The following is a 27903-nucleotide window of genomic DNA, read 5'->3' on the forward strand; positions in this document are numbered from 1 at the left end:
AATGAAAAAGTAGTCTTGCCAAGCTCAGTTTGAGTAGCCTATGATATACAGTCAAAGATCCTCTATGTGGAAATGAACTGTAATACAATATTCTTCCACAGGGTGGAGCTGCAGCAGAAAGCAAGACAAATATACATAGATACTGTATATCTATGGAAATATACATTTATATGTGTTCATTTGCAGTTATGTGGTCATAGATAGAACAAATCTACAGAGTCACACTGAGTTTAGATTATTTGACTGAATAACAGACAACATAAATCCCAGGTGGAGGATCAGAGCCGTCCAGATACAACTACAACAGCATTTTATTGTGCAATAAAGCTGTACCTTGAACCAGTATACTGTATGACTCTTGAAACAACAACAACAACAGAATCTTTTTATTTTGCATATGGGGGTGTAGGTTTAATATTGAAGTCCGGAGGAAGCGCTTTTCAATCACTGTCCTCAGAGGTACAGCTAGACCCTGGGGACAGTTTAATGAGAAACAAGTATTTTCAGCCATCATCTAATAAAGGCAGGAGTCACAGGGTCTTTAAAGTAACACATATAAACATGGTGCCATCAGGAAAAAGTAATGAATGACAAATTAATGTCACAGATTGTTATTTTGACTTAATGCAATACAGCCTTCTTATGCTGTGTTTAAAAATATGTCTCAACATTCAGACTGACCCATGTTGATGCAGTCGTCTCCTAAGTTGATGATGTTTGTCAGGGCGCTCAGGATCAGTGAGTCAATGTTATTGTTGAGGTTGATTTCTTCATGGTAGTTCTTCACAGGGAAGATGCAGTTCATGGGAATTCCCACATTTACACTGAACTGCTCCATCTATGTTTAAAAACAAATTACAGTTTAGAGTTCAGAACATTCTTATTCTTCCGGCATCGATCCGATCAGTTGGACCAATACTAGTCTCGCTTTGCCAGACCTTCCTCCACAGTGTCACAAAGGAAGGTCTGGCCGTCCACACAGCATTCCTGGATGAGAGGAAAACGTGCTCTGGTTTATTGGCATTTCTTTCATCATCTTGGGCTGTGTTAAGCTCCAGACGGAGCCACGGTGCCTCTGCTAAATAGTCTCAGGAAGGAACTTGTTTTGGTGAAACATGTGTACGTTCAAAAGTAGTTTTAGTCGTGCAACAGAAAACTCCGATTGGACAGATAGTCTAGCTAGCTGTCTGGATTTACCCTGCAGAGATCTGAGGAGCAGTTAACCATAGTCCTCACAAATCCACCAACACAAAGGAAGCGTTAAGCCCAGTTCAGACCAAAGATTTGTGAAACAAGATTAAACTGTTTTAGAACGCCGTCTCAGCTCGACTCAAACAGCTGATGGTGTCACTCCAACTCAGCTGGTGGAGTCTCCAGAGGCTGGTTTTAGAACATAAGAGACAGCTCCTGTTTCAACAGCCAATAGAGAAGTCAGCTGGTCGAGCCAACTACAAACCATAATCCATTTTATATTAATGTTAGAAACAGCTGGTTGAAATGGTGTTTTAGATGACCGCCCGAAAGCACGGTAACGTTATATGTTGGAGAGATGGAGAGAGACTGAAGAGAGAGAGAGCGCGTCCAGTGGCGTTAGAACAAGGAAGAGAATCAGAGAAATAAAAAACTTATTTTCGCCGATTCATCACTAGAAATGTAACTGCAGCGAGCATCTCACTTTCACTAACGTTATCCACATTCATACAAATGATATATTCACCTACAAAAAGCCTGGATGTCTGAAGTTAGAACGGAAGTACAAAGAGTTGTTGCTATGGAGATGATACACCATCTCATCTCATTGGTGCGAACCGGCAGCTTCCAGAAAGCTGCAGACCGACACGTTGCAAGTAGTTGCAAGTAGTTGCAAGTTTCAACCCGTCTTGTCGCAAATCTTTGGTCTGAACTGGGCTTTAGGTAACTGAAATCTAATTGAAAAAAATTATGGAGTTTTATTCCTATTTTTATTCAAAAGTGCATTCCTTTAATGAGAAATGCTCTCAAATTGAAAGAATGTGCTCTTGAATAAAGATAGGAATAAAAGACCATAAAAAAGGACATACAGCAGAATTTGCGGCGACAACAAGGTAATACCGGAAGTGGAAGTTCGTGGATATAGACCGATACTGATCTTACTAAGCAGATCAGGTAATAGCCAGACATGAACTATCCATCGTGATTTTTAAAATGAAGGCAGTGGGAGGTCTTTATTGTGTTAAGTGTTGACAAAGTTGTTTGCGGTTAGCCAACATTACAGGCAGTTGGCTTTTTCTGATGTCTTTGTGTGTGCAGATCACAATAAGTATGCAATATTTTGTTTATTTTGTGGAGCGCAGCGTCCCGTCCGTTGGTTGTGTGGCTTAGTTGTGTTCAATTTAGACCTCGCTTGAAACGCTGTTATGATCAGTGGTGGTGATGGCGCAGTGGATATGACACATGCCTATGGTGTGAGAGACCTGGGTTCGATTCCCACTGCCATACATCAACCAATGTGTCCCTGAGCAAGACACTTAACCCCTAGTTGCTCCGGAGGCGTGCAACCTGATATATAAAGCAATTGTAAGTCGCTTTGGATAAAAGCATCAGCTAAATGACATGTAATGATCACGGTACCCTATGGAGCGTACCACGTGATGTGTGTGCATGTTTCAACAGAGTATTATTTGGCCAAAGATATGATGCCCATCCACACAGTGGATAAAAAAGGCTTCAACAAGCTTCTGAATGAACTAGACAAACAGTACCAAATCCCATCCCGCACCCATTTCCCAGCTCTGCAACTTTATAAAAGGAGTCGAATAGATTGAATATTTTTCATCCAGCCGCACTACGGAGCCATATATAAATCTCACTGTGCACTATATTGTTATGAATCTATGAATATTGTTATGATGCGTTTTCCCGTAACTTTTGTAACTTTACATATGTTTAAAAATATCTAAATTAATATTGATATCCTATATTCATAATCAATATCTAATATCACATTTTGTCAATTTTGTGCAACCCTAGTGCAGATAAGAAAATAGGCAGGATTTGAACTTTTCTCTCAGGCTCTACTTTTTTCTCTCTTTAGTACTTGAATATTGAAAACAATATAACCATGAAACGTACCTTGTTCTTAATGTACTTGGACCTGTAGACATTCTTCAAATCGTTTTTGATTTCAGGACAGGCCACATCAATCTTGGTGAGAATGCCCACTTGAGGAATACCTGCAAGGAGAACACAAAACTACTGTAAGTGACATAAATAAGGACCACGGTGCCATTTTGAGATGAAGCTACAAACCCAATTCCAATAAAGTTGTGACGTTGTGTAAAACGAAAATAAAAACTGAATACAACGATTTGCAAATCCTTTTCAACCTATATTCAATTGAATACACTACAAAGACAATATTTCAACCAGGAGAGACTTCCTTGCAATTATGAACATGTTTATTGTACAAAACATAATATGAAATAAAGTCTCCAGAAAGTCTCTGGAGATTAGACTCCTTCGAATCCATATGTTATAAAAGGGGTAGTGAACCCAAACATATCCCCCGATGGAGTCCAGACACTGGTGGTGGTGATGAAGGTGCCCAGGAACCAATCAAGATTGCCATTCAGCTGACGATCCACAGAGTATGTGGGTGAGACGACCGGTGGATGAAGGGGAGGAGGCGGGACCCACTCTATTCCTGAAACGACAACTGACATGCGCAGAGGAGAGAGAAGATTTAAAACAGGATGTCATGCTGGGATTGGCTTGTGATACCAGGCTGAATTGGATTGGTTTAACTAACAATGAAACAGCTGAATCTGATTGTCTGCTGATGAGCGAATGCCATGGAACAGCTGATCAATTAGGAGTGATGAAAGAAGAAATTTGAAGTTTTCCTGTAAGAACTTACAATGAGCTTCATATGTACTGTTCAAACTGATAAACTTTATTGTTTTCTTTTGCAAATATTTACTCATTTTGAATTTGATGCCTGCAACGCATTCCAAAAAAGCGGAGAAAAGCGTGAGCAAATAGTCCAACAGTTTGAGAACGTTGTTGTTAAAAGGAAAGGTGATGTAGAGGCTGCAAGGGAAGCTTGGCTTCCCCTTAAATGTCAAAAAATTAATGGTCAAATATGTACTATTGTGTTAACATTTTATTGACTAATAATGCGTTAGAATACGTTCATCTCGAAGACGAGTTTGTTCAGAATCAGCTGACTCAATTTCCGTCTCATACATTCCCGTAGCATCTCAGTGCATTTCCCTGTTGAAGCCTAGCGTCGATTTACTTCAGTGGGGCTGCTTTGAGCAGTTTTTTTAAGTGCTTTGAAACTAGACTGTCATTGGATAAATGCTGCGATTATGTCCCGCCCACGGACACTCAGCGTCTCTGGGGGTCAATGGAGCAGTGGGCTGGCCTGGACTCCGGGCTTCTGCGTGATGATTGGAGGGTCTGTGGAAAGACTGCATCTCCTTTTGATTGACAGCGATTTTGTACTATTAAAAAGTTGCTGAAGCCATTCAAGCTCAGTCCCATCGCGGATTTTGCAAATGTTGTTGAAAGACGAACTGCTGCAACTTATTTCTTTGTATTTGCTTGGCGAAATTGCTAGCCAATTTTCATAATATATTAATTATACACCACATTCCTTGTTCCAGTTTAACCTAATTCCCACATTTCCTCCTTTAAGTTTAATATCGTTTTGTTAGATTGTTTGTTCATTCATTCATTCATTCATACAGTAGGCTAGGCTGTGAACTAGCCAGCTAGCAAACTGAACACAATGGCAGACAATGCTAATATTGTCGACCTGATTTTGTCAAAGCCATTTAAAAGTCTTCCTTACGAGGAGAAACTTAGAATTAAACAGCAGGGCAGATCAACACCTAAGATTAATTAATAATAATAATTATTATTATTATTATATATTATTATAATAATGTAAATAAATGGACAATTTTTATGATGTAGGCCGAAAATGAGCTTCCCTTCTTTGAAAGACCAGCAGCCGCCACTGAGGTGAGGTAACATGTGTAGTATCTGGAGATTTCTGTTAAGAGCTTATATGGAATTTGCTCTCTGAAGATTTATTTATGTCTCTGTTAGAGGCTTATATGGGCATTGTTCTATTCTTGCCCTTACCCCCCACATTACTATGTCTTATGTTACACCATGCCAGAATATATATACAGTGTTTCAACAGCAGTATGTTAGAGTGACTTATTTTGTGACCAGGTCTGTCGTCTCTCCGAGTTTCTGCAGAAGCTTGTAAATTGATGCTGAATTCTTTGATGTAATAAACTTTTACAATCAAGAACGGTGTCAGCGGATTCCTCTTCATACATCACCACAGCATCGCTATTAAAGATACCACACATGCAACAACAATGGAACGTGTTGAAGCCATCAAATTCAAAATGAGTGAATATTTGCAAAAAAACAATAAAGTTTATCAGTTTGAATATTAAATATCTTGTCTTTGTAGTGTATTCAATTGAATATAGATTTAAAAGGATTTGCAAATCACTGTATTCTATTTTTAATTTACGTTTTACACAATGTCCCAACTTCATTGGAATTGGGCTTTGTACATGAGGTAATGTGTACCGCATTAGGATGATTTCTTTTCAAGCAGTGTGATCTATTAAAAATCATAAGTAGGTAATAATAATCAGATTTCTGCTCTCACTCAGTTTACTGGCTTCCATCCTGATGTTGCGAATCTTATCCACAGTTTCCTGTTTCATGTTAGCTACTGTGTTGGCAGGAACGACACAAACCAGAACATGCACTTTGTCGTTGGCAGTCGGATGGTTGTTGTAGAATGGATTATCCACCGACAACGTTGATTCAGGATTAAACTGCAAAACAAATTTGAGTCCATGTTAAAGAATGGTTGTAACATGTAGCCTATAAACAAATAATTGAATATAATTTAAAATAATCCCATTCACTAAATTTGTGGAAGATATTTCTGGAGCAACTGTACCGCATAATCTTCCTTCACGTGTCCCTTCAAAGCCAGTTTGACATCGTCCACAGGGACACCTTCCTTGGCCAGGCCCATGATGTCATTAAAGACAAAAGGGTAAAAGGTCTGTGGGCCTTTTCGAATTTTGTAGGTTGTGTACTATAAAGCAGATATGAAGAGTTAGTACAATTATTATGATCATTATGAGCAAAAATCAACACATCAATACCCAGCTACCATATAGTAAACTGTATTATATAGTTCGCTTTTTTTACACAGGTTTGGAATCATTAATTTGGTTTAATTCCTTTTCATTCTATAGATCAATTCTGATTTGTTTCATGTTCACACTGACTTATTACAAATAAACTAAGAAGTTAAAACATGGACCAACAGGTAGCTCAGTCATTGGATAGTTTAATCTTGGTTACATATAGTTACATATATCACATATAAAGATTGCTTTCTTTACAGTTTACAATCAGCGTTCAGCAGACAGATTTAATATTTATATATTTATGCAGAAATCACGATCACAAAATGTTTGTGGCTTTGCATTCACATTACAAATTTGGAGATTCGGACCTTAGGAACTGGAGCTGAAAACTGTTTTAGGAGAAATAGCACTGGTCATTTGTTGTTACATCGTATGCTCAGTAGGGGTGGGAATCACCAGAGGCCTCGCGATATGATATCATCCCGATACTTATGTCACGATACGATATTATTGCGATTTTAAACATATTGCAATATTCTGCGATATATTGCAATGTATTACCTTTTTTCCAACTTCAGATTTTTCCCAATTTCAAATGATGTACCGAAAGGCCAATTTTGTCAACATCTGTTTTATCTAAAAAGATACATTTCTCTGTTTGTTCATCTCACTTCAATTTTATTGCTGCAAAATGTGATTGTCAAGCAGACAGACTGACCAACACACATGTCATAAAAGATCGATACTTGGTGTCTGTGTATCGATACAGTATTGCCACGAAAAATATCGCGATACTATGCTGTATCGATTTTTTCCCCCACCCCTAATACTCAGCAGCTGCAAAGGAGGCAGCGTTGCATGCATGGATCCCAGCCTCCTTGGGCTTGGACCCCTGATAATTATTATTATACATCCTACTATTGCAATGTTTTATTTGCCAATGTTTAATTTGTTTTTGTCTAACAATACAATAAAAAGTTAAAAATACCTTTTTGGTGAAACAGCCGCGAGAGTTGTTTTCCACCAAAGCTTGTCTGTACATTCTGCCGTGTAAGACACTTAGGACAGAGTTGATGAAACTGGACTTTCCAGCTCCAACTGGTCCATGAAGAAGAATCCTGAGCTGCTGGCCGTCAGTCTGAGGTTTATAGTCCTTCACATGCTGCAGATCACTCTGTCTCTGTTTGTCTCTGCTCAGGAAAGGAAACCTACATTACAGTATGTTAGACTTTAACAAAAACACAGACAACAAATGTATATTACTCAGGATGTATGATATATCGACTGATACATTAATTTGCAAACTTTTATTAGTAATTGTTCTAATAATAATAATACAGTGATATGTGATGAATAGAGCCGATAATACCGACCTCACTCTTATGCACTAAAAGTATCACAGCTGTCCCCCAACCCTTTAAATTTCTTTATTAATACAACATGTCTGATTTTACAGATTATGTCAAAGCATTTCATTTGAATTCTTAGGCAAAATGCTCTATAAAAGTAGAGCTGGGAAATAAATCAATTGTTTGAATTAAAATGTATGGTTTATAGATAAGATTTTCACTTTAACTTGGGTAATTGCAGTAGGGTTGAGCTCCCGTAGTTTAACGTACAGTGTTGAGGATGTGTCTGTGTTTTTGTTCCAGAGCTCTGCACACATATGCAAAAAACTCTGGATTGTGAAACCTGAATGTTTGTAGGTATGTGTGTGTATGGTCACAAATAAGTAATTGCACAATATGAGAAATTCTAGAGCATTAAAGGTCCAGTGTGTAGGAATTTCTCCCATCTAGAGTTCATATCATATATCATATATTGCATCAACTGTTTCTCGCCAGGCAGTTCACAGTACGTACTGCAGCTACGGTAGCCTTCACGCTTCAAAAAGCGAAGTTGTACAAAGGCCGTCTATCAGCCGTTGTTGTCATATCTATATCTATAGTTGGAGTGCATGGTGGAGAGGGCGCGGACGCGCTTTTCACACCGCGAGCGGGAACGCGCGACACCCAACGGAAAAAAGAGCAAAAGAAAAGGAGACTGTAGCGGTCGGGAGGATAATTAACTAGTTGGGATTTGGTGTGTGCTTCCAAAGAAGCTCCAATGTTCACTCTTTTTTTCTGATGACGCCAGTCTCTTGCTCTTTTCAATATCCGTTTTCTTATTCTGGGCAAAGAAGAAGACTCCTGTTCCTGAAATTTTGGATTTTGAATACGTGTGGTCCTCCATGTTTCCTTCTTTAAATTTGCCGGGGCCGGGAAGCTACGATACCCATTAGCAGCAGCTGTGAGTCAAAAACGCAAAAGGTGGAGCAGTACGTCCTGTATGTCCCTTACCGGCTAACGTATTCAAGATGGAGCATCAATATGGAGCGTCTACCCCAGTTCATGCAAATGCAAATGTTAAATTTCAAGCCAATAGGAAGACTTCATGGTGGTGATAAATATTCATGAAAAAGGACGAGTTTGTGAACGGGCAACACAGATTTAGATAATGACCAACTGCAAACGTTACACACTGGACCTTTAACAACTATTAAGCAAGCATGCATTAGTAATTCAAAAGAACAAATCAGTAACAAAGTTCACTTTTAGGTGCATACTTACGCCCAGTTTATTTTCCTCCAAGGTTTACTGAAAACTTAAAAAAAAGAAAAAAAAAAAGAATACAATACATGTTAATGTAAAACAAAATCTTCCAACAGTTGTTTAACTTCGTAAGAATGAGAACTAATTTTCAAAAATGATCTTACGACGAGAGGGTGGAGGGGCAGGAGAGGGTGGAGGGGCAGGAGAGCTGAAGAATCCTCCCATGTCTGTGGAGTAAATCAAATAAATGAGCTAAAATTTGAACAAATTGTTAAGGTGACTAAACATCTTGGTGGAAAAGAATATGTAGATGGTAAATTACAATACAGCGTCACATTCATTATTTAACTTTCACACTTCTTAATGTTGAATCAACTAAGTAAAAAGAGTATGTTTTGGGGGAAAATTCATTGTAAATGTGTTGAAGTTGATTGGACAGAGCAGATTTAAAGATAACTCAAGTTTTTTTTTTTTTTTAACTATTAGCACAAATTAAAACATTTCCACCTTTGTAAAATCACCGATTCAGTCCGTTAAAAAAAATGTAATCCTTAAGGCTGTGTTCACACTTTTTTGTGCTATGTGGAGTGTTGATAAATGATAAAACAGTGGTGGGGCGAGCTCGAAAAAGAACAGAGAGAAAGAAAGAGAGAGAGAGGTGCTGATGTCATTGGACCAAGCCTCTCCTTTCTCAAAATCCTACAAAATGCAACAATACCACGTGTGAACATAGCCAAGAGGGTTTTATGAACTGTAAAGTATTTCATGAATGAAACTCAAGCAAACACAATATAATAAACTATGAAATATAAAACTATATTAACTATAGAACCTATAGAGTTTGCCAAAAAACAGGGTTTACCTAAAATTAAACCAAACATAAGTAGAAATTTAACTTATAACAGGCAACATTATATTTTCCTAATACTATTCTGTAAACGTTAAAATCATCAATACAGAAAACACAATTTACCATTTAAACATAAGAGAACAAACTTTAGGGAAAAACTCATACCTCCTGTTGTACTGGAAGTAAGTCAAAGGCAGAATGTGAGTTGAGGGATTATTAAGAGCAATTTATATACTGTACAACTGCCACTTTCACTTTCACCTGCAAGTAAACATGATCTGTCTCAGTGATAGAGGAGGGAGCTGTGATAACATCGGCACACCTGCTACAAGCTTCAAAACCTGTTTGTCAAATGGCAGGAAGAAACCTTTTGTCTATCAGTCTTGGACCCAACCCCTGCAGTCGTGCCAACTAGATTAGAACAAAAGAAAGTTTATTCCTGTAGCTTGAAAAGAAGTTACAGTGGGGCTCGAAAGTTTGGGCACCCCAGGTAAAAATTTGTATTAATGTGCATAAAGAAGCCAAGAAAAGATCGAAAAGGCATCAAATGACAGACATTCTTATAATATGTCAAAAAAAGTTTGATTTTATTTCCATCATTTACACTTTCAAAATAACAGAAAACAAAAAAATGGCATCCTGCAGAGTTTATAGCATGCACCGCCCCCTTTGGAAAGCTGAGAGCTGACAGTGTCATGGATTGTTCTCAATCATCGTCTGGAAAGACCAGGTGATGTCAATCTCAAAGGTTTTAAATGCCCAGACTCATCTGACCTTGCCCCAACAATCAGCACCATGGGTTCTTCTACGCAGTTGTCTAGAAAACTGAAACTCAAAATAGTTGACGCTCACAAAGCAGGAGAAGGCTATAAGAAGATAGCAAAGCGTTTTCAGATGCCAATATCCTCTGTTCGGAATGTAATTAAGAAATGGCAGTCATCAGAAACAGTGGAAGTTAAAGCAAGATCTGGAAGACCAAGAAAAATATCAAACAGAACAGCTCGCAGGATTGTGAGAAAAGCAAGTCAAAACCCACGTTTGACTGCACGATCCATCCAGAAAGATCTGAGATACTTGTACAAATATGGTCTGCATGGAAGAGTCATCAGAAGAAAACCTCTTCTACGTCCTCACCACAAAAATCAGCGTTTGAAGTTTGCAAATGAACATATAGACAAGCCTGATGCATTGTTGGCCACCTGTTTGGACGTGGCTCACAACCAGTCCCTCCGGATCTCGACTCTCTCGGCGGCCCTCCAGGACACAGAGCTGTGGGATCCATACACCTGTCCCCGGCCATCCTCCTGCTCAACCCCGACCGTCACCGCGTCCTGGAGTGAGGTGGTTTGCGGGCGAAGGAGGGCCCTGCCTTCCACCATCAGCCTCTCCAACCGCTTTGGCGCCTTGTCGGAGCTGGATGTTGGTGCGGCTGATACCGGTACGGCTGGTTGTTCTGGTTTGCATCCGGGGACCGCCCGTTGCTGGAGTTTCGGCGCTGTCGGTGCCTGGTGGAATAGCTCAAGTGGCCTGTGACGGACCGCCCCGGTGACGGATGCTGTGGTGTCCCGCGGTCGCGATTTGCCCCCCGGTGGTGGCGCTATGGATCCCGCGGTTCGGCGTCTCCCCCCCTCGGATGTCTGGGGTCCACGGACTCCACGGGTTCCAGAGTCGACTGGCCAGTTGTCGTCGAGGGAAAGGACCGTTGCGTTTAAATCGGCAGCTCTCCATGGATGCGCCCGTTCAGGCGCTCTGGTGGTTGCTACCAGGACCGATCAAATAACAACGCACCCCAAAGACCATCTTCACCACAGAGTAAGCAATCTTCTTTCCCATGTATATCAGAAACTAATGCGGACTCTTCTCTTACTGATACTGGCCATCCACAATCCCTCACTCCTAGTCCACTCTTCCCCCCAACTACAATAATTATCGGCGACTCATTCACCCGGCGTTTACGTTTTTTTAATGCTGTTACACACTGTCTTCCTGGAGCCGAAGTTTCAGACATACATACCAAAGTTCTGGACCTGATACCCTCATTTCCCTCATCCATTGAACGCATCGTGGTCCATTGTGGACACAGTGACACATCCTACCACGAAACTGAACGCACAAGGCGAGATTTTACCATTCTCATACACACTTTAAAGAACACTGGAAAGTCGATTTTTATTTCAGGTCCACTCTCCTCTCTAGGTCGCGGAAAAGACCTTTTTAGCAGACTATTCCAGCTTCATACCTGGCTGGAGTCTACATGCAGCAAACACAATATAGGTTTTATTGACAATTTCCATCTGTTTTGGAAACGTGGCTCGCTGTTTGGCAGGGATGGTATTCATCCCAGTGCATGGGGCAACCAAATGCTTCGTGGGAATCTGCAGCATGCCCTGAAAATACAGACTCATGATTGACTGTCAACATTTGAGGAGGATGTGCACATGCACACTCCCACACACCATCTCTTTCCACAAACTAGCTCCATCATTCCAGTCAGAATCGGTAACAGACAAAACAAATTGGTGAAGAGTCTGAAGACACTATGTAAGAACTTCACTGCTAAGACAGTGAATTTAGTACCCATCCCTTGTCAGCTCGGTCTATCACAGAAAAGGAGACGGCTAATACATTTAACAAACTGACACTTGCCCTACTAAACATTAGATCTTTGGCAGGAAAATCCTTTTTAATCAATGATTTTATTACTAAGCACAACCTTGATTTTTTGTTCCTAACTGAAACTTGGTTGGACAATAATAACAGCGATACAGTACTCATTGAGTCAGCCCCTCCGAATTTTCACTTCATGACTGAGAATAGACTTAATAAGAAAGGTGGTGGAGTTGCTATTTTGTTTAATGATTCATTTCAATGTACAAAATTATCTTACGGAAATTTTGCTAGTTTTGAACATGTGGCTCTTCAGCTGAGGTCTTCTCCTCAAGCTATATTTCTTAATATTTATAGGCCACCAAAATACTGTGCAGCATTTTTTGAAGATTTTGCTGAATTGCTGTCTATGATCTGTATTGATTTTGATTGTGTGATTATTGCCGGCGATTTTAACATTCATGTTGACAATCCTCAGGACACAGGAACTAAAGAATTATGTTGTATTTTTGAGAACTATGGACTAACTCAGCATGTGACACAGGCCACACACAAGGGACACACCTTAGACTTGATTATCTCCAAGGGTCTGAACATTTCCAATGTTGAGGTGACCGATGTTGCTTTATCTGACCATTCATGTCTTTTCTTTAATGCTTTTTTCTCTGTTAAAAAAAGGATTCAAACTAAGGTAATCAAAAAACGGTATATCACTGAGAAAACCAGAGAGACATTTGTTCAGCTTTTCTCTTCCACACCTGCTCTTTCAGGGGTGTCAGTGACCGAGCTTGTAGATAATTTTAATTGTAAAACTACAAACATTATTGATGCCATTGCCCCCATTAAGGAAAAAACTCTCTTTTAAAAATAAATCCCCATGGAGAAATGCCACATTGGTAAGAGCAGAAAAAAGGGAGTGTCGAAAAGCCGAACGTAGATGGCGAAAAAGTAATCTCCAGGTCCATTATGAGTCCTATAAAGACAGACTTAAAACTTATAACTTTGAACTAAGGAATGCAAGGGAGTCCTTCTTCACTGACATTATTGCAAGAAACAATAATAACTCACGTACTTTATTTGCTACAGTCGATAGACTAACAAACCCTCCAGTACCAGTAAAATCTGAATTTTTATCCGATAAAGCCTGTAACGATTTTGCCTCCTATTTCACAGATAAAATTGAGAAAATTAGACAGACAGTGAATGCGTCCGTATCAAACACAGGTCCGGTGTTGTCACAGAGACCAAGCAATATAAATTCCATTATGACACAATTTCATATGATCAACCACAATAACCTGGAGGACATCATACAACAATTAAAAACCTCCTCCTGTTGTCTCGATATTTTACCAACAAATGTTTTTAAAAATGTTTTAAACTGTTTGGCTTCAGATCTCCTACATATTATAAACACATCTCTTTTTACAGGTACTTTTCCACAGGCCCTAAAAACTGCAGTCATCAAGCCTCTTTTAAAAAAGACAAATCTAGATACATCACTACTGAGTAATTATAGGCCAATATCAAACCTACCATTTTTAAGCAAAATCATTGAAAAAGTGGTTTTTCGACAACTTACCCAATTTCTATTTGTAAACAACAGTTTTGATGCTTTCCAATCAGGTTTCTGACCACACCACAGCACTGAGACAGCTCTTGTAAAAGTTTTTAATGACATCCACTCTAACACAGATAGTGGCAAAACCTCAGTCTTGGTGTTACTTGATCTTAGTGCGGCATTTGACACGGTCGACCATGACATACTACTAGATCGACTGAAAAACTGGGTTGGCCTTTCAGGATCAGTTCTTAACTGGTTTGAATTGTATCTAAAGAACAGAGACTACTTTGTGTCTATAGGCGATTATGTATCTGAGCGTAAAATTATGACATGTGGAGTTCCCCAAGGTTCAATACTGGGACCGCTCTTATTCAACATCTACATTCTTCCACTGGCTCAGATTATGGAAAACAACAAAATAAATCACCATAGCTATGCTGACGACACACAACTGTATATAACTTTAACGCCAGGGGACTATAGTCCAATAAGAAAACTGACAAATTGCATTGAACAAATCAACAACTGGATGTGCCAGAATTTTCTTAAATTAAATGAAGAAAAAACTGAGGTGATTGTTTTTGGAGCAAAAGAAGAGAAACTGAAAGTCAGTGCACAGCTTCAAATGGCCCTGTTAAAAACAACAGACAAAGCAAAAAATCTTGGTGTTGTCATGGACTCGGACTTGAATTTTAACAGTCATATTAAGACAATAATAAAATCAGCCTATTACCATCTAAAGAATATATCAAGAATTAGAGGACTTATGTCTCAGCAGAATTTGGAAAAACTGGTCCATGCTTTTATTTTTAGTAGACTTGACTACTGTAACGGCGTCCTTACAGGACTGCCTAAAAAACTAATTAGACAGCTGCAGCTGATTCAAAATTCTGCAGCAAGAGTTCTCACTAGGACAAAAAAAGTGGATCATATCACTCCCGTTCTAAAGTCTTTACATTGGCTTCCTGTGCCTCAGAGAATTGATTTCAAAATACTTATGCTGGTTTATAAATCCCTAAATGGCTTAGGACCAAAATATATCTCTGATCTATTAGTGCCTTATGAACCACCCAGACCTCTCAGGTCGTCTGGAACAGGTTTGCTCGTGGTCCCCAGAGTCAGAACTAAACAGGGAGAAGCAGCATTTAGTTTTTATGCTCCGCATATCTGGAACAAAATACCAGAAAACTGCAGGTCTGCCCCAACTCTCAGCTCTTTTAAATCAATGCTGAAGACCTTACTTTTTGATAATGCTTTTTGTTAATTCTTTTATCGAACAGTGATTTTTATTCGTGTATTTTATTTTGTATAAAATTTTAATACGGATTTTTATTTTTATTTTTTTTTAATGTATCTTAAATGGTTTTAAATTTGTATTCATTACTATTTTTATTCTTATTTTACTCCCTATTTTTGTTATTTGTTCTTTAATGATTGATGATTTGTGTGAAGCACTTTGAGTTGCCTTGTGCTGAAATGTGCTATATAAATAAAATTGCCTTGCCTTGCCTTGCCTTGTTGAAACAAGTTCTGTGGACCGATGAGGTTAAAATAGAACTTTTTGGCCGGAATGAGCAAAGGTACATTTGGAGAAGAAAGGGCACAGAATTTAATGAAAAGAACCTCTGTCCAACTGTTAAGCATGGGGGTGGATCAATCATGCTTTTTTTAAGGGTTGTATTGTAGCCAGTGGCACAGGAAAAATGGATTCAATAAAATTTCAGCAGATTTTGGACGCTAACTTGATGCCATCTGTGAAAAAGCTGAAGTTAAAGAGCGGATGGCTTCTACAAATGGATAATGATCATAAACACACCTCAAAATCCACGGTGGATTACATCAAGAGGCGTAAACTGAAGGTTTTGCCATGGCCTTCACAGTCTACTGACCTCAACAGAATTGAAAATCTATGGATAGACCTTAAAAGAGCAGTGCGTGACAGACGGCCCAGAAATCTCAAAGAACTGGAAGACTTTTGTAAGGAAGAATGGGCGAAGATACCTCAAACAAGAATTGAAAGACTCTTGGCTGGCTACAAAAAGCGTTTACAAGCTGTGATACTTTCCAAAGGGGGCAGTACAAGGTATTAACTCTGCAGGGTGCCCAAACTTTTGCAGATGCCATTTTTTTGTTTTTGTTTTCTGTTATTTTGAAAGTGTAAATGATGGAAATAAAATCTAACTTTTTTTGACATATTATAAGAATGTCTAATCTGCCATTTGATGCCTTGGAGATTTTTCCATCTTTTCTTGGCTTCTTTATGCACATTAATACAATTTTTGACCTGGGGTGCCCAAACTTTCGAGCCCCACTGTACATCCTCATGCGAAAATGTTTGATAAATGACCGAGAATAACCTAAGAATTCAGAAGTACGCCCTTCTTTTGGGGGATGATGGACCAATAGAGAGAGTTTTAATCCAAGGAACTGCCCACAACTTCAAGGGAATATATTTGTGAAACTGAGAAATGTTTTGGACTGAATAGATGGGGATCTGTTAGGAGGGACAGCTATTTCAGCCCGTTGCAGCGTAAAATCCAGTTCTGTCATGTCATTTCGTTATTAAATCTTTTAGTTTAATCTTTATTGGACCAAGCCTCTCCTTTCTCACAAATTTCAGGTGACGGGTCACCTGGGCTGAAGACAGGCCCCGGGTCCGCTGAGCCGGGATTCGCCAACAAGGCAACAGGAGCAGGAGTCGGCCGAGCCACCAAGCAGTTGAGCCGACAGACAGGAGTTCAGGGGAGCTGCTAGAAAGCGTACTGGACCTTTGTCTTCTAGCTTGAAGGCTGGCTGCTTTGGCCTCCTCATTCCGTCTAGCACACAGGAATACAGTCAAAAAAGTCTCTGGCTCTCCTACAAGTTGAGAAATTACACGACTTGGAGAAGTAGGCAAAGGGGCAGGCTGGGTGACGAACAAAGAACCTGTAGCCAAAATGCTAGCAGGCCGAGCAACAGGCAGGTAGGTGGGTGCTAACTGGCCCTGAGGTAGGCCAGGGATCTGAAGAGGAGCATTGGTGGAGCTAACAGGCTTACATGAACTCAACCAATTACCAGTTGGAGGAGTTGGAGTGGAAATGAAGCGTAGAGCCCAGTGGGGAACAGAGTCCTTTAACCAAGGTTTCTTTGACACCTTCTCACGAGCTTCCAACTAAATTATCTCCTTCAGGTACTCACTGCTAGCCTCCTTCCACATAGTCTTCAGCTCCACCAGGTCACAGATTAAATCACATAGTTCATCTGACATAGAGTCTGCTGGATCCATTGTCCAGGTAGGTTCGGAGTTAGCAAACTGTAGAAGAAAAAACAGGGAACCCACCGGAAAAAGACGCCTCTCTGCTGGGTCCAAATTGGTCAGATCATTCTGTTACAGATTCAGAGAATGCGGACCCAAATGCAGAGACGGAAAACAATGGATCGTTTGAGGATTTCATTTCAAACACAGAAATACAAACAAAAAGGAGTCCTGGATACAGCAGGCAAAATGTAATCCAGAATGAAGACAAAGGCTACGTTCAGACTGCAGGCAAAAGTGGCCCAAATTCAGAGGTAGTGTGAACACTCAAATCTAGCCCAGATCAGATTTTTTCAAATCAGATTCAGGCCACTTCCACATGTGGTCCTGAATCCGACCCAGATCTGATTTTTTTCAATCCGGCCACGGTGTGAACAACCAAGGCGGATTTGATGCGACTTTTACCTCAATAACCCTCGCCTGCTCCCGGTGCAGCTCTCAACCTGGGGGGACTGTCCTCCATGTGCCCCAACCGCGTCACGTCGCCAGGCCGGGGATCGGCTCACGTAAAAAGGCGATGTCGGCAACCCCCCCGACCCGTCTTGAAACACGGACCAAGGAGTTTAACGCGCTCGCGAGTCAGAGGGTCGCCCCGTGGCGCAATGAAAGTGAGGACCGGCGCGCACCGTCTGAGGTGGGATCCCGGTCCCTCGGGGTCGGCGGACCACCGGCCCGTCTCGCCCGCACCGCCGGGGAGGTGGAGCGTGAGCGCGTGCGAGGGCGAAGCCAGAGGAAACTCTGGTGGAGGCCCGTAGCGGCCCTGATGTGCAAATCGGTGGTCCGGTCACACAGACCTCTGGAGTGAATTTGCAGCCATAACCCCACAAAACACCAAAAGAGCAAATTTGTCTCTTCATTCTTCTCCTCCTCAGCACCTGCTCATTAATATTATGGCTGCCATTACACAAACGTTCTGAAATAAAAGTGAAAATGCTGACTTCCTTCATAACCTCCCTAACTTTAGTGCAACAGGGTGCTGCGTCTGATGTCATTGTTATTGTTCTTTTGCGCATGCGGGTCAGTTCTAAACCGCAAACAGTTCACACTGGAATCTGATATAGGCCACATTTTAAAAGGTAATGTGAACAGCCAAAAAAAAATCGGATTTAGGCATTAAGACTTGCGGTGTGAACGTAGCCAAAGTCAAAACAGGTAACACAGCAACCAACACAGAGACGACTCGGGAAGTCTCAGACACACGCAATTCAAACAGAAGACAATGATCTGACAACAGACAAAGGAAACAGAGACTAAATACACAAAAGTAAACAAGAGTTAACGAGGAACAGGTGACACAAGGGCTGGGAAACAGGTGAAAGACATCAGACAATCACAAAGGCAGGAAGACCAGAAGACAAGAGTAAAGCAAGACAAGGGACGACAGAAAAACAGACTACCACAATAAAACAGGAAACAGAATAAAATACAAAACCATAACACACAGGACATTTAGAGTTGCCACCTTTCATGCAGAAAAATAAAGGACGGCAACAATATTTTTCTTAAAACAAGGTTGATGTCATATGGACTTATGGCTTCTACAGGAATGGGACGCACTATTTTATTTTGAAATACAGGACGATTTCTAAGGCAAGCCTAAGGACATCACGCGTGTGTGTGTGTGTGTGTGTGTGTGTGTGTGTGTCTATTGTCGGCAGTTTGTATATAATATCTTAGTATGCTACGAAAAACCAATAAATATTCACATGTACAAAGCTGATACCAGTGATTTTATTGGTTGGCATTTTTAGCATAAATAATTGATTTTTTTGCGGAAAACCTGGAGCTACAGCTGAAAAGCAAGACATAGGTGAAAATTGTGATGTGCTTAGTCTATATCCACATTGATAACGTTCCACTTCCGGGATTGTTCCGTTGCCGCCGGAAATACCGTTGGATGTCCGTCCCCTTCTTCGGTCTCTGTGTTGGTGTTCTAACCTCTGGTGGATTTGTGAGGACTATGGTTAACTGCTCCTCAGATCTCTGCAGGGTAAATCCAGACAGCTAGCTAGACTATCTGTCCAATCTGAGTTTTCTGTTGCACGACTACAACTACTTTTGAACGTACAAATGTTCCACCAAAACAAGTTCCTTGCTGAGACTATTTAGCAGAGGCACCGTGGCTCCGCCTGGAGCTTAGCCCCGCCCACGGCGATTGTGATTGGTTTAGAGAAATGCCAATAAACCAGAGCACGTTTTCCTCCCATCCAGGAATGCTGTGTGGACTAGCCAGACCTTCCTTTGCAGCGCTGTGGAGGAAGGTCTGGCAATGCTAGACTATGATGTGCTACTTATTTTCAGAACCAAAAACTTTGAAATTTGATTTAAAAATGTTTATTGAAAACTCCCATTGAGGGAGACCCAGGTTCACAGCATACATTTCCCCAAATAAACCATTACATAACATTCAAATTACAACAGATGCAATTTTTAAACAATCAGATAAATCAGCCACAAGAAGATACACAGAAGTCACTAATCAAGGCCTTAAATTGATAGAATGAGGAGAGACATTTTTAAGGTGCTTTGTTAGTTAGGCATGCCAGTGTGGAGCAGCAAATGAAAAAGTAGTCTTGCCAAGATCAGTTTGAGTAGCCAATATAATACAGTCAAAGATCCTCTATGTGGAGATTAACTGCAATACATTATTCTTCCACAGGGTGGAGCTGCAGCAGAGTGCAAGACAGACATTTGCATAGATATATCTATGGAAATATACATTTAAATGTGTTAATTTACAGTTATGGTCATAGACAGAACAAATCTACAGAGTGACTCTGAGTTTAGATTATTTGACTGAATAACAGACAACATAAATCCCGAGTGGAGGGTCAGAGCCGTCCAGATACAACTACAACAGCTACAACAGCATTTTATTGTGTAATAAAGCTGTACCTTGCACCAGTATACCGTATGACACTTGAAAAAACACCAGAATCTTCTTATTTTGTGGTTCAATACTGAAGTCTGGAGGATGCTCTCTGGAATCACTGTTCTTAGAGGTACAGCTAGACTCTGGGTACAGTTTAATGAGAAATGTGTATTTTCATCCATCATCTAATAAAGGCAAGAGTCACAGGGGCTTTACAGTAAAACACATTAAACATGATGCTATCAGGAAAAAGTAATGAATGATGAATTAATGTCACAGATTGTTATTTTAACATAATGGAATACAGCCTTCTTATGCTGTGTTTAAAAATATGTCTCAACATTCAGACTGACCCATGTTGATGAAGTCGTCTCCAAAGTTGATGATGTTTGTCAGGGCGCTCAGGATCAGTGAGTCAATGTTATTGTTGAAGTTGGTTTCTTCATGGTAGTTCTTCACAGGGAAGATGCAGTTCATGGGATAACCCACCGCTGCACTGAACTGCTCCATCTATGTTTAAAAACAAATTACAGTTTAGAGTTCAGAACATTCTTATTCTTTTGGCGCCGATCCGATCAGTTGGACCAATACTAGTCTCGCTTTGCCAGACCTTCCTCCACAGTGTCACAAAGGAAGGTCTGGCCGTCCACACAGCATTCCTGGATGAGAGGAAAACGTGCTCTGGTTTATTGGCATTTCTTTCATCATCTTGGGCTGTGTTAAGCTCCAGACGGAGCCACGGTGCCTCTGCTAAATAGTCTCAGGAAGGAACTTGTTTTGGTGAAACATGTGTACGTTCAAAAGTAGTTTTAGTCGTGCAACAGAAAACTCCGATTGGACAGATAGTCTAGCTAGCTGTCTGGATTTACCCTGCAGAGATCTGAGGAGCAGTTAACCATAGTCCTCACAAATCCACCAACACAAAGGAAGCGTTAAGCCCAGTTCAGACCAAAGATTTGTGAAACAAGATTAAACTGTCGCAGGGGAAGTTTCAGCAGTCTGAACCGGCCCGTCTGAGCTCGACTCAAACCAGCTGATGGTGTCACTCCAACTCAGCTGGTGGAGTCTCCAGAGGCTGGTTTTAGAACATAAGAGACAGCTCCTGTTTCTACAGCCAATAGAGAAGTCAGCTGGTCGAGCCAACTACAAACCATAATCCATTTTATATTAATGTTAGAAACAGCTGGTTGAAATGGTGTTTTAGATGACCGCCCGAAAGCACGGTAACGTTATATGTTGGAGAGATGGAGAGAGACTGAAGAGAGAGAGAGCGCCCAGCGGTGTTAGAACAAAGCAGAGAATCAGAGAAATAAAACGTGTTCTCGCCGATTCATCACTAGAAATGCAACTGTAGTAAGCATGTCACTATCACTAACGTTATCCACATTCATACAAATGATATATTCAGCTACAAAAAGCCAGAAGTACAAAGAGTTGTTGCTATGGAGTAGCTTGCGAATCTTTGGTCTGAATTATGGAGTTGTATTCCTTTTTTTATTCAAGAGTGCATTCCTTTAATGAGAAATGCTCTCAAATTGAAAGAATGCGCTATTGAATAAAGATAGGAATAAAACTCCATAAAAAAGGACATACGGCGGAATTTCCGGCGACAACAAGGTAATACCGGAAGTGGAAGTTTGTGGGTATAGACTAGACCGATACTGATCTTACTAAGCAGATCAGGTAATGGCCAGACATGAACGATCCATTGTGATTTTTAAAATGAAGGCAGTGGGAGGTCTTTATTGTGTTAAGTGTTGACAAAGTTGTTTGCGGTTAGCTAACATTACAGGCAGTTGATTTTTTCTGATGTCTTTGTGTGTGCAGATTAGTGGTGCATGATATCACAATATGACGTTACGCAAAATTATATAGAAAGTGTCACAATAACTATGCAATATACTTTATTTTGTGGAGCGCAGCGTCCCGTCCGTTGGTTGTGCGGCTTAGTTGTGTTCGATTTAGAGCTCGCTTGAAACGCTGTTATGATCATGTTTCATTGGCCAGTTACCGTGGTTACCATGCCACTTGCACACGTTAGTGCACGTCAGCACATGGGGCCACTATGTGAAAAACCCCACGGAGCGTACCACGTGACGTGTGTGCATGTTTCAGCAGAGTGACAGTGTAAGTGAAGAAATAGATAGACAACACAACAGAACAAATCATGAGTGCATGATACTATCCCAAAAAAAAACCCTGTTTTAATTAATATGGCAGAGCTAGCCAAACAAGCCTCGCTAGCAAGTGTTTTTGCTAGAGGCACAAAGTACGACAAGAACTCGAAGAGACATACTGAAATCACCAATGCTATAACATATTATTTGGCCAAAGATATGATGCCCAAAGCTTCTGAATGAACTAGACAAACGGTACCAAATCCCATCCTGCACCTATTTCTTCCAGGTAGTTATCCTGCAACTTTATAAAAGGCGGTGCAGGCAGAGTTTGGAATCAGATAGATTCAATATTTTTCATCCACGACTGACCTGTGGTCCAGCCGCACTACGGAGCCATATATAAGTCTCACTGTGCACTATATTGTTGTGAATCTATGAATATTGTTACAATGCGTTTTCCCATAACTTTTGTAACTTTACATATGTTTAAAAATATCTAAATTAATATTGATATCCTAATATTCATAATCAATATCGAATCTCACATTTTGTCAATATCGTGCAACCCTGCAGATAAGAAAATAGGCAGGATTTGAACCTCTCTCTCAGGCTCTACTTTTTTTCTTTCTTTAGTATTTGAATATTGAAAACAATATAACCATGAAACGTACCTTGTTCTTAATGTACTTGGCCTTGTAGACATTCCTCAAATCGTTTTTGATTTCAGGACAGGCCTCATCAATCTTGGTGAGAATGCCCACTTGAGGAATACCTGCAAGGAGAACACAAAACTACTGTAAGTGACATAAATAAGGACCACGGTGCCGTTTTGTGATTACAGAAACTACAACAAAGCTACAAACCCAATTCCAATAAAATTAGGACGTTGTGTAAAACGTAAATAAAAACAGAATACAATGATTTGCAAATCCTTTTCAACCTATATTCAATTGAATACACTACACAAAGACAATATATGTAATGTTCAAACTGATAAACTATAGTTTTTTTTGCAAATATTCACTCATTTTTTAATTTGATGCCTGCAACACATTACAAAAAAGCTGGAACAGGGGCGTCAAAAGACTCAGAAAGTTGAGGAATGTTCAAAAAACACCTGTGTGGAACATTCCACAGGTGAACAGGATAATTGGTTATGATTGGATATGTAAAATGTGCATCCCCAAAAGGCTCAGTTATTCACAAGCAAGGATGAGGCAAGGTTCACCACTTTGTGAACTGCGTAAGCAAATAGTCCAACAGTTTAACAATGTTTGTCAACGTACAATTGCAAGGATTTTAGGGATTTCATCATCTACAGTCCATAATATCATCAAAAGATTCAGACAATCTGGAGAAATCTCTGCATGTAAGCAGCAAGGCCAAAAACCAACATTGAATGGCCGTGACCTTCGATTCCTCCGAAAATGAGCTTCCCTTCTTTGATAGACCATCAGCCACTTCATTGGAATTGGGGTTTGTACATGAGGTAATGTATACCACATTAGGATGATTTCTTTTCAAGCAGTGTGAGCCATTGAAAATCATAAGTAGGTAATAATAATCAGATTTCTGCTCTCACTCAGTTTACTGGCTTCCATCCTGATGTTGCGAATCTTATCCACAGTTTCCTGTTTCATGTTAGCTACTGTGTTGGCAGGAACGACACAAACCAGAACATGCACTTTGTCGTTGGCAGTCGGATGGTTGTTGTAGAATGGATTATCCACCGACAACGTTGATTCAGGATTAAACTGCAAAACAAATTTGAGTCCATGTTAAAGAATGTTTGTAACATGTAGCCTATAAACAAATAATTGAATATAATTTAAAATAATCCCATTCACTAAATTTGTGGAAGATATTTCTGGAGCAACTGTACCGCATAATCTTCCTTCACGTGTCCCTTCAAAGCCAGTTTGACATCGTCCACAGGGACACCTTCCTTGGCCAGGCCCATGATGTCATTAAAGACAAAAGGGTAAAAGGTCTGTGGGCCTTTTTGAATCTTGTAGGTTGTGTACTATAAAACAGATATGAAGAGTTAGTGCAATTATGATGATCATTGTGAGCAAAAATGAACACATCAATACCCAGCTACCATATAATAAACTGTATTATATAGTTTGCTTTTTTTTCTTGCAGTTTTGGAATCATTAATTGAGTTTACTTCCTTTTCATTCTATAGATCAGTTCTGATTAGTTTTTCTTGGTAAAACATGGACCAACAGGTAGCTCAGTCATTGGATAGTTTAATTTTGGTTACATATAGTTACATATATCACATATAAAGATTGCTTTCTTTACAGTTTACAATCAGCATTTAGCAGACAGATTTAATAGTGCGTGACATTTATGCAAAAATCCCATATATAGGATCATAAAATGTGGTTAGTCTGCTTTGTATTCACATCACAAATTTGGAGATTCGGACCTTAGGAACTGGAGCTGAAAACTGTTTTAGGAGAAACAGCACTGGTCATTTGTTGTTACATCGTATGCTCATCAGCTGCTAAGGAGGCTGCATTGCCTTGCATACATGGATCCCAGCCTCCTCAGACTCGGACCCCTGATAATTATGATTATACATCCTACTATTGCAATGTTTTATATGCCATAATTAGTTTGTTTTTGTGTATCAATACAATCAAAAGTTGTTAATACCTTTTTGGTGAAACAGCCGCGAGAGTTGTTTTCCACCAAAGCTTGTCTGTACATTCTGCCGTGTAAGACACTTAGGACAGAGTTGATGAAACTGGACTTTCCAGCTCCAACTGGTCCATGAAGAAGAATCCTGAGCTGCTGGCCGACAGTCTGAGGTTTATAGTCCTTCACATGCTGCAGATCACTCTGTCTCTGTTTGTCTCTGCTCAGGAAAGGAAACATACATTACAGTATGTTAGACTTTAACAAAAACACAGACAACAAAATGTCAATTACTCAGGGTTTGGATATATCGACTGATACATTAATTTGCAAACTTGTAGTTGTATATTGTTTTAATGATAATAAAATGATAAGTGATGAATAGAGCCTTTAATATCGACCTCACCCTTATGCACTAAACGTATCATAGCTGTCCCCCAACCCTTTACATTTTTTTATTAATACAACATGTCTGATTTTACAGATTATGTCAAAGCATTTCATTTGAATTATTAGGCAACATGTTCTATAAAAGTAAGCAATAAATCAATTGTTTGAATTAATACGAATTCATGGTTTATAGATACGATTTTCACTTTATCTTGGGTGATTGCAATAGGGTTGAGCTCCCGTAGTTTAACGTACAGTGTTGAGGATGTGTCTGTGTTTTTGTTCCAGAGCTCTGCACAAATTTATGCAAAAAACTCCTGGATTGTGAAACCTGAATGTTGGCAGGTATGTGTATGGTCACAAATAAGTAATTGCACAAAAATTAGAAATTCTAGAGCATTAATAATTATTAAGGAAACGTGCATTAGTAATTTGAAAGAACAAATCAGTAACAAAGTTTACTTTTAGGTGCATACTTACTCCCAGTTTATTGTCCTCCAAGGTTCACTGAAAACTTAAAAAACAGTACAATACATGTTAATATAAAACAAAATCTTCCAACAGTTGTTTAACTTTGTATGAATGAGAACTAATTTTCCAAAATGATCTTACGAGGAGAGGGTGGGGGGTCAGGAGAGCTGGAGCGTCCTCCCATGTCTGGGATTAAAATAAATAAATGAGCTAAAATTTGAACAAATTGTTAAGGTGACTAAACATCTTGATGGAAAAGTCATAAAGTATATGAATATGTCAATGGTAAATTACAATACAGCGTCACATTCATATTTAACTCTCACACTTCTTAATATTGAATCAACTAAGTAAAAAGTTTGTTTTTTGGAAAAATTTATTGAAAATGTGCTGAAGTTGATTGGACGGAGCAGATTTGAAGATAACCCAAAATAATCAAAACAATTTTTTTTTTAACTATTAGGACAAATTAAAACATTTAAATCACTGATTCAGCCTGTAAAAAAATAAAATCCTTAAGGCTATGTTATGTTGTGGTGGAATTTTGTTAAATCTTCATTGGACCAAGCCTCTCCTTTTCAAAATCCCACAAATGCAAGAATACCAATTGTGAACATAGCCAAGAGGGTTTTATGAAATGTAAAGTATTTCATGAATGAAACTCAACCAAACACAATATAATGAACTATGAAATATAAAACGATAATAACTATAGAACCTATAGAGGCCCCCCAAAAAAACAGGATTTACCTTAAATTAAACCAAACATAAGTAGAAATTTAACTTATAACAGGCAGCATTATATTGCCTAATACTATTCTGTAAACAACGTTAAAATCATCAATACAGAAAACACAATTTACCATTTAAACATAAGAGAAAAACAGACTCTTACTTTGTGTCTGAGGGTCCTGGTTTGTTACTGAAGAAAGGAGGTTCCTCTTTGGAAAAGTCACTCTTCATGGACAGAGAGTCCTACTCTTCCTCCAAATCACTCATTTTACCAAATCTGGAAGGTAAACCATGTAAAACATTGGGGATAAATCAGCAGATTAAATCAAGAAGTAAAGGAAACTCACCCCACCTCAGACTTCCTGTTTTCCTCCTGCTCTGTCGGGGTTTAAAATGGAGTCTGTACAAAATGGACTATCAGCGTTCCTCCCTTGTTACAGATTCAGAGAATGCGGACCCAAATGCAGAGACGGAAAACAATGGATTGTTTGAGGATTTAATTTCAAACACAAAAATACAAAAAAAAGAAGTCCTGGATACAGCAGGCAAAATGTAATCCCGAATGAAGACAAAGTCAAAACAGGTAACACAGCAACCAACACAGAGACGACTGGAAGTCTCAGACACACACAATTCAAACAGAAAACAATGATCTGACAACAGAAAAAGAAACGGAGACTAAATACACAAAAAGTAAACAAGGGTTAACGAGGGGCAGGTCACACAAGGGCTGGGAAACACATCAGACCATCACAAAGGCAGGAAAACCAGAAGACAGAAGTAAAACAAGACAAGGGAAGACAGAAAAACAGACTACCACAATAAAACAGGAAACAGAACAAAATACAACAAAAAAAAAAGTCAAAAGAAAAACCTAAAGAGGGCAAAAGGAGAACCAAAATAGGTACGCCGGAACAGTCGACAGCAGGGCTCGAGAACAGAGGACAAAGGAACTCGGGGATCGGGGAACTAAGGACATTGAGACTCTGAGACCCGGGGTTTGTGGGCAGAGGCGAAGGCCGAACCACTCATGTGGTGACACCCCTCTAGACGACTGCGAAGGCGAAACCCCTCTGGAGGCCTGGCAGGCGAAGGGGTAGCTGGGCTGGAGCCAAGGGACGGGTCCACTATGCAGGAGCCAGGCCAAGGGTCAGCTGAGCCAGGATCAGGCAACAAGGCAACAGGATCAGGAGTCAGCGGAGCCACCGACAGGACACGGGGAGCAGGAGTCTCTCGGAAAACACCGAGGGCTCTGGTCCGCGGCACAACACCGAGGGCTCTGGTCCGCTGCACAACACCGAGGGCTCTGGTCCGCTGCACAACACCGAGGGCTCTGGTCCGTGGCACAACACCGAGGGCTCTGGTCCGCGGCACAACCCCGAGGGCTCTGGTCCGCTGCACAACACCGAGGGCTCTGGTCCGCTGCACAACACCGAGGGCTCTGGTCCGCGGCACAACAACGAGGGCTCTGGTCCGCTGCACAACACCGAGGGCTCTGGTCCGTTGCACAACACCGAGGGCTCTGGTCCGCGGCACAACACCGAGGGCTCTGGTCCGCACAACAACGAGGGCTCTGGTCCGCTGCACAA

At 40.2% G+C, this 27903-nt stretch overlaps 1 protein-coding gene across 3 annotated transcripts; it reads right to left on the minus strand.

The window, feature by feature from the left end:
- On the minus strand, positions 1 to 26908 carry LOC114572932 (interferon-induced protein 44). 3 transcript variants are annotated; one of them, XM_028604723.1, is made up of 9 exons: positions 26478 to 26908; positions 25724 to 25768; positions 25592 to 25625; positions 24740 to 24941; positions 23958 to 24098; positions 23658 to 23829; positions 22747 to 22847; positions 682 to 838; positions 1 to 472 (listed from the first exon to the last, which is right to left on the minus strand). In XM_028604723.1, the coding sequence occupies exons 2-9, from the start codon at positions 25764 to 25766 to the stop codon at positions 441 to 443; spliced, it is 882 nt and encodes a 293-aa protein (XP_028460524.1). In that variant the 5' UTR covers positions 25767 to 25768; positions 26478 to 26908; the 3' UTR covers positions 1 to 440. The 3 variants fall into 3 exon arrangements, with proteins under 3 accessions (XP_028460524.1, XP_028460525.1, XP_028460526.1); XM_028604724.1 differs by having other exon boundaries at positions 25724 to 25792; XM_028604725.1 differs by lacking the exon at positions 1 to 472 and having other exon boundaries at positions 546 to 838.
- Between the last annotated feature and the right edge of the window lie 995 nt (positions 26909 to 27903).

The sequence above is a fragment of the Perca flavescens genome, chromosome 18, assembly GCF_004354835.1.
Source record: "Perca flavescens isolate YP-PL-M2 chromosome 18, PFLA_1.0, whole genome shotgun sequence".
NCBI lineage: Eukaryota > Metazoa > Chordata > Actinopteri > Perciformes > Percidae > Perca > Perca flavescens.

Bases quoted from the DNA above. Each gene is read 5' to 3' on its own strand.
- LOC114572932 (XM_028604723.1), bottom strand. From the start codon at position 25,766: ATGGGAGGACGCTCCAGCTCTCCTGACCCCCCACCCTCTCCTC. The intron at 24,942-25,591 runs GTAAGTATGCAC...TTTCCTGAGCAG, and splicing joins TGGAGGACAATAAACTGGGA to AGACAAACAGAGACAGAGTG. The intron at 24,099-24,739 runs GTATTAACAACT...TCTGTTTTATAG, and splicing joins GCGGCTGTTTCACCAAAAAG to TACACAACCTACAAGATTCA.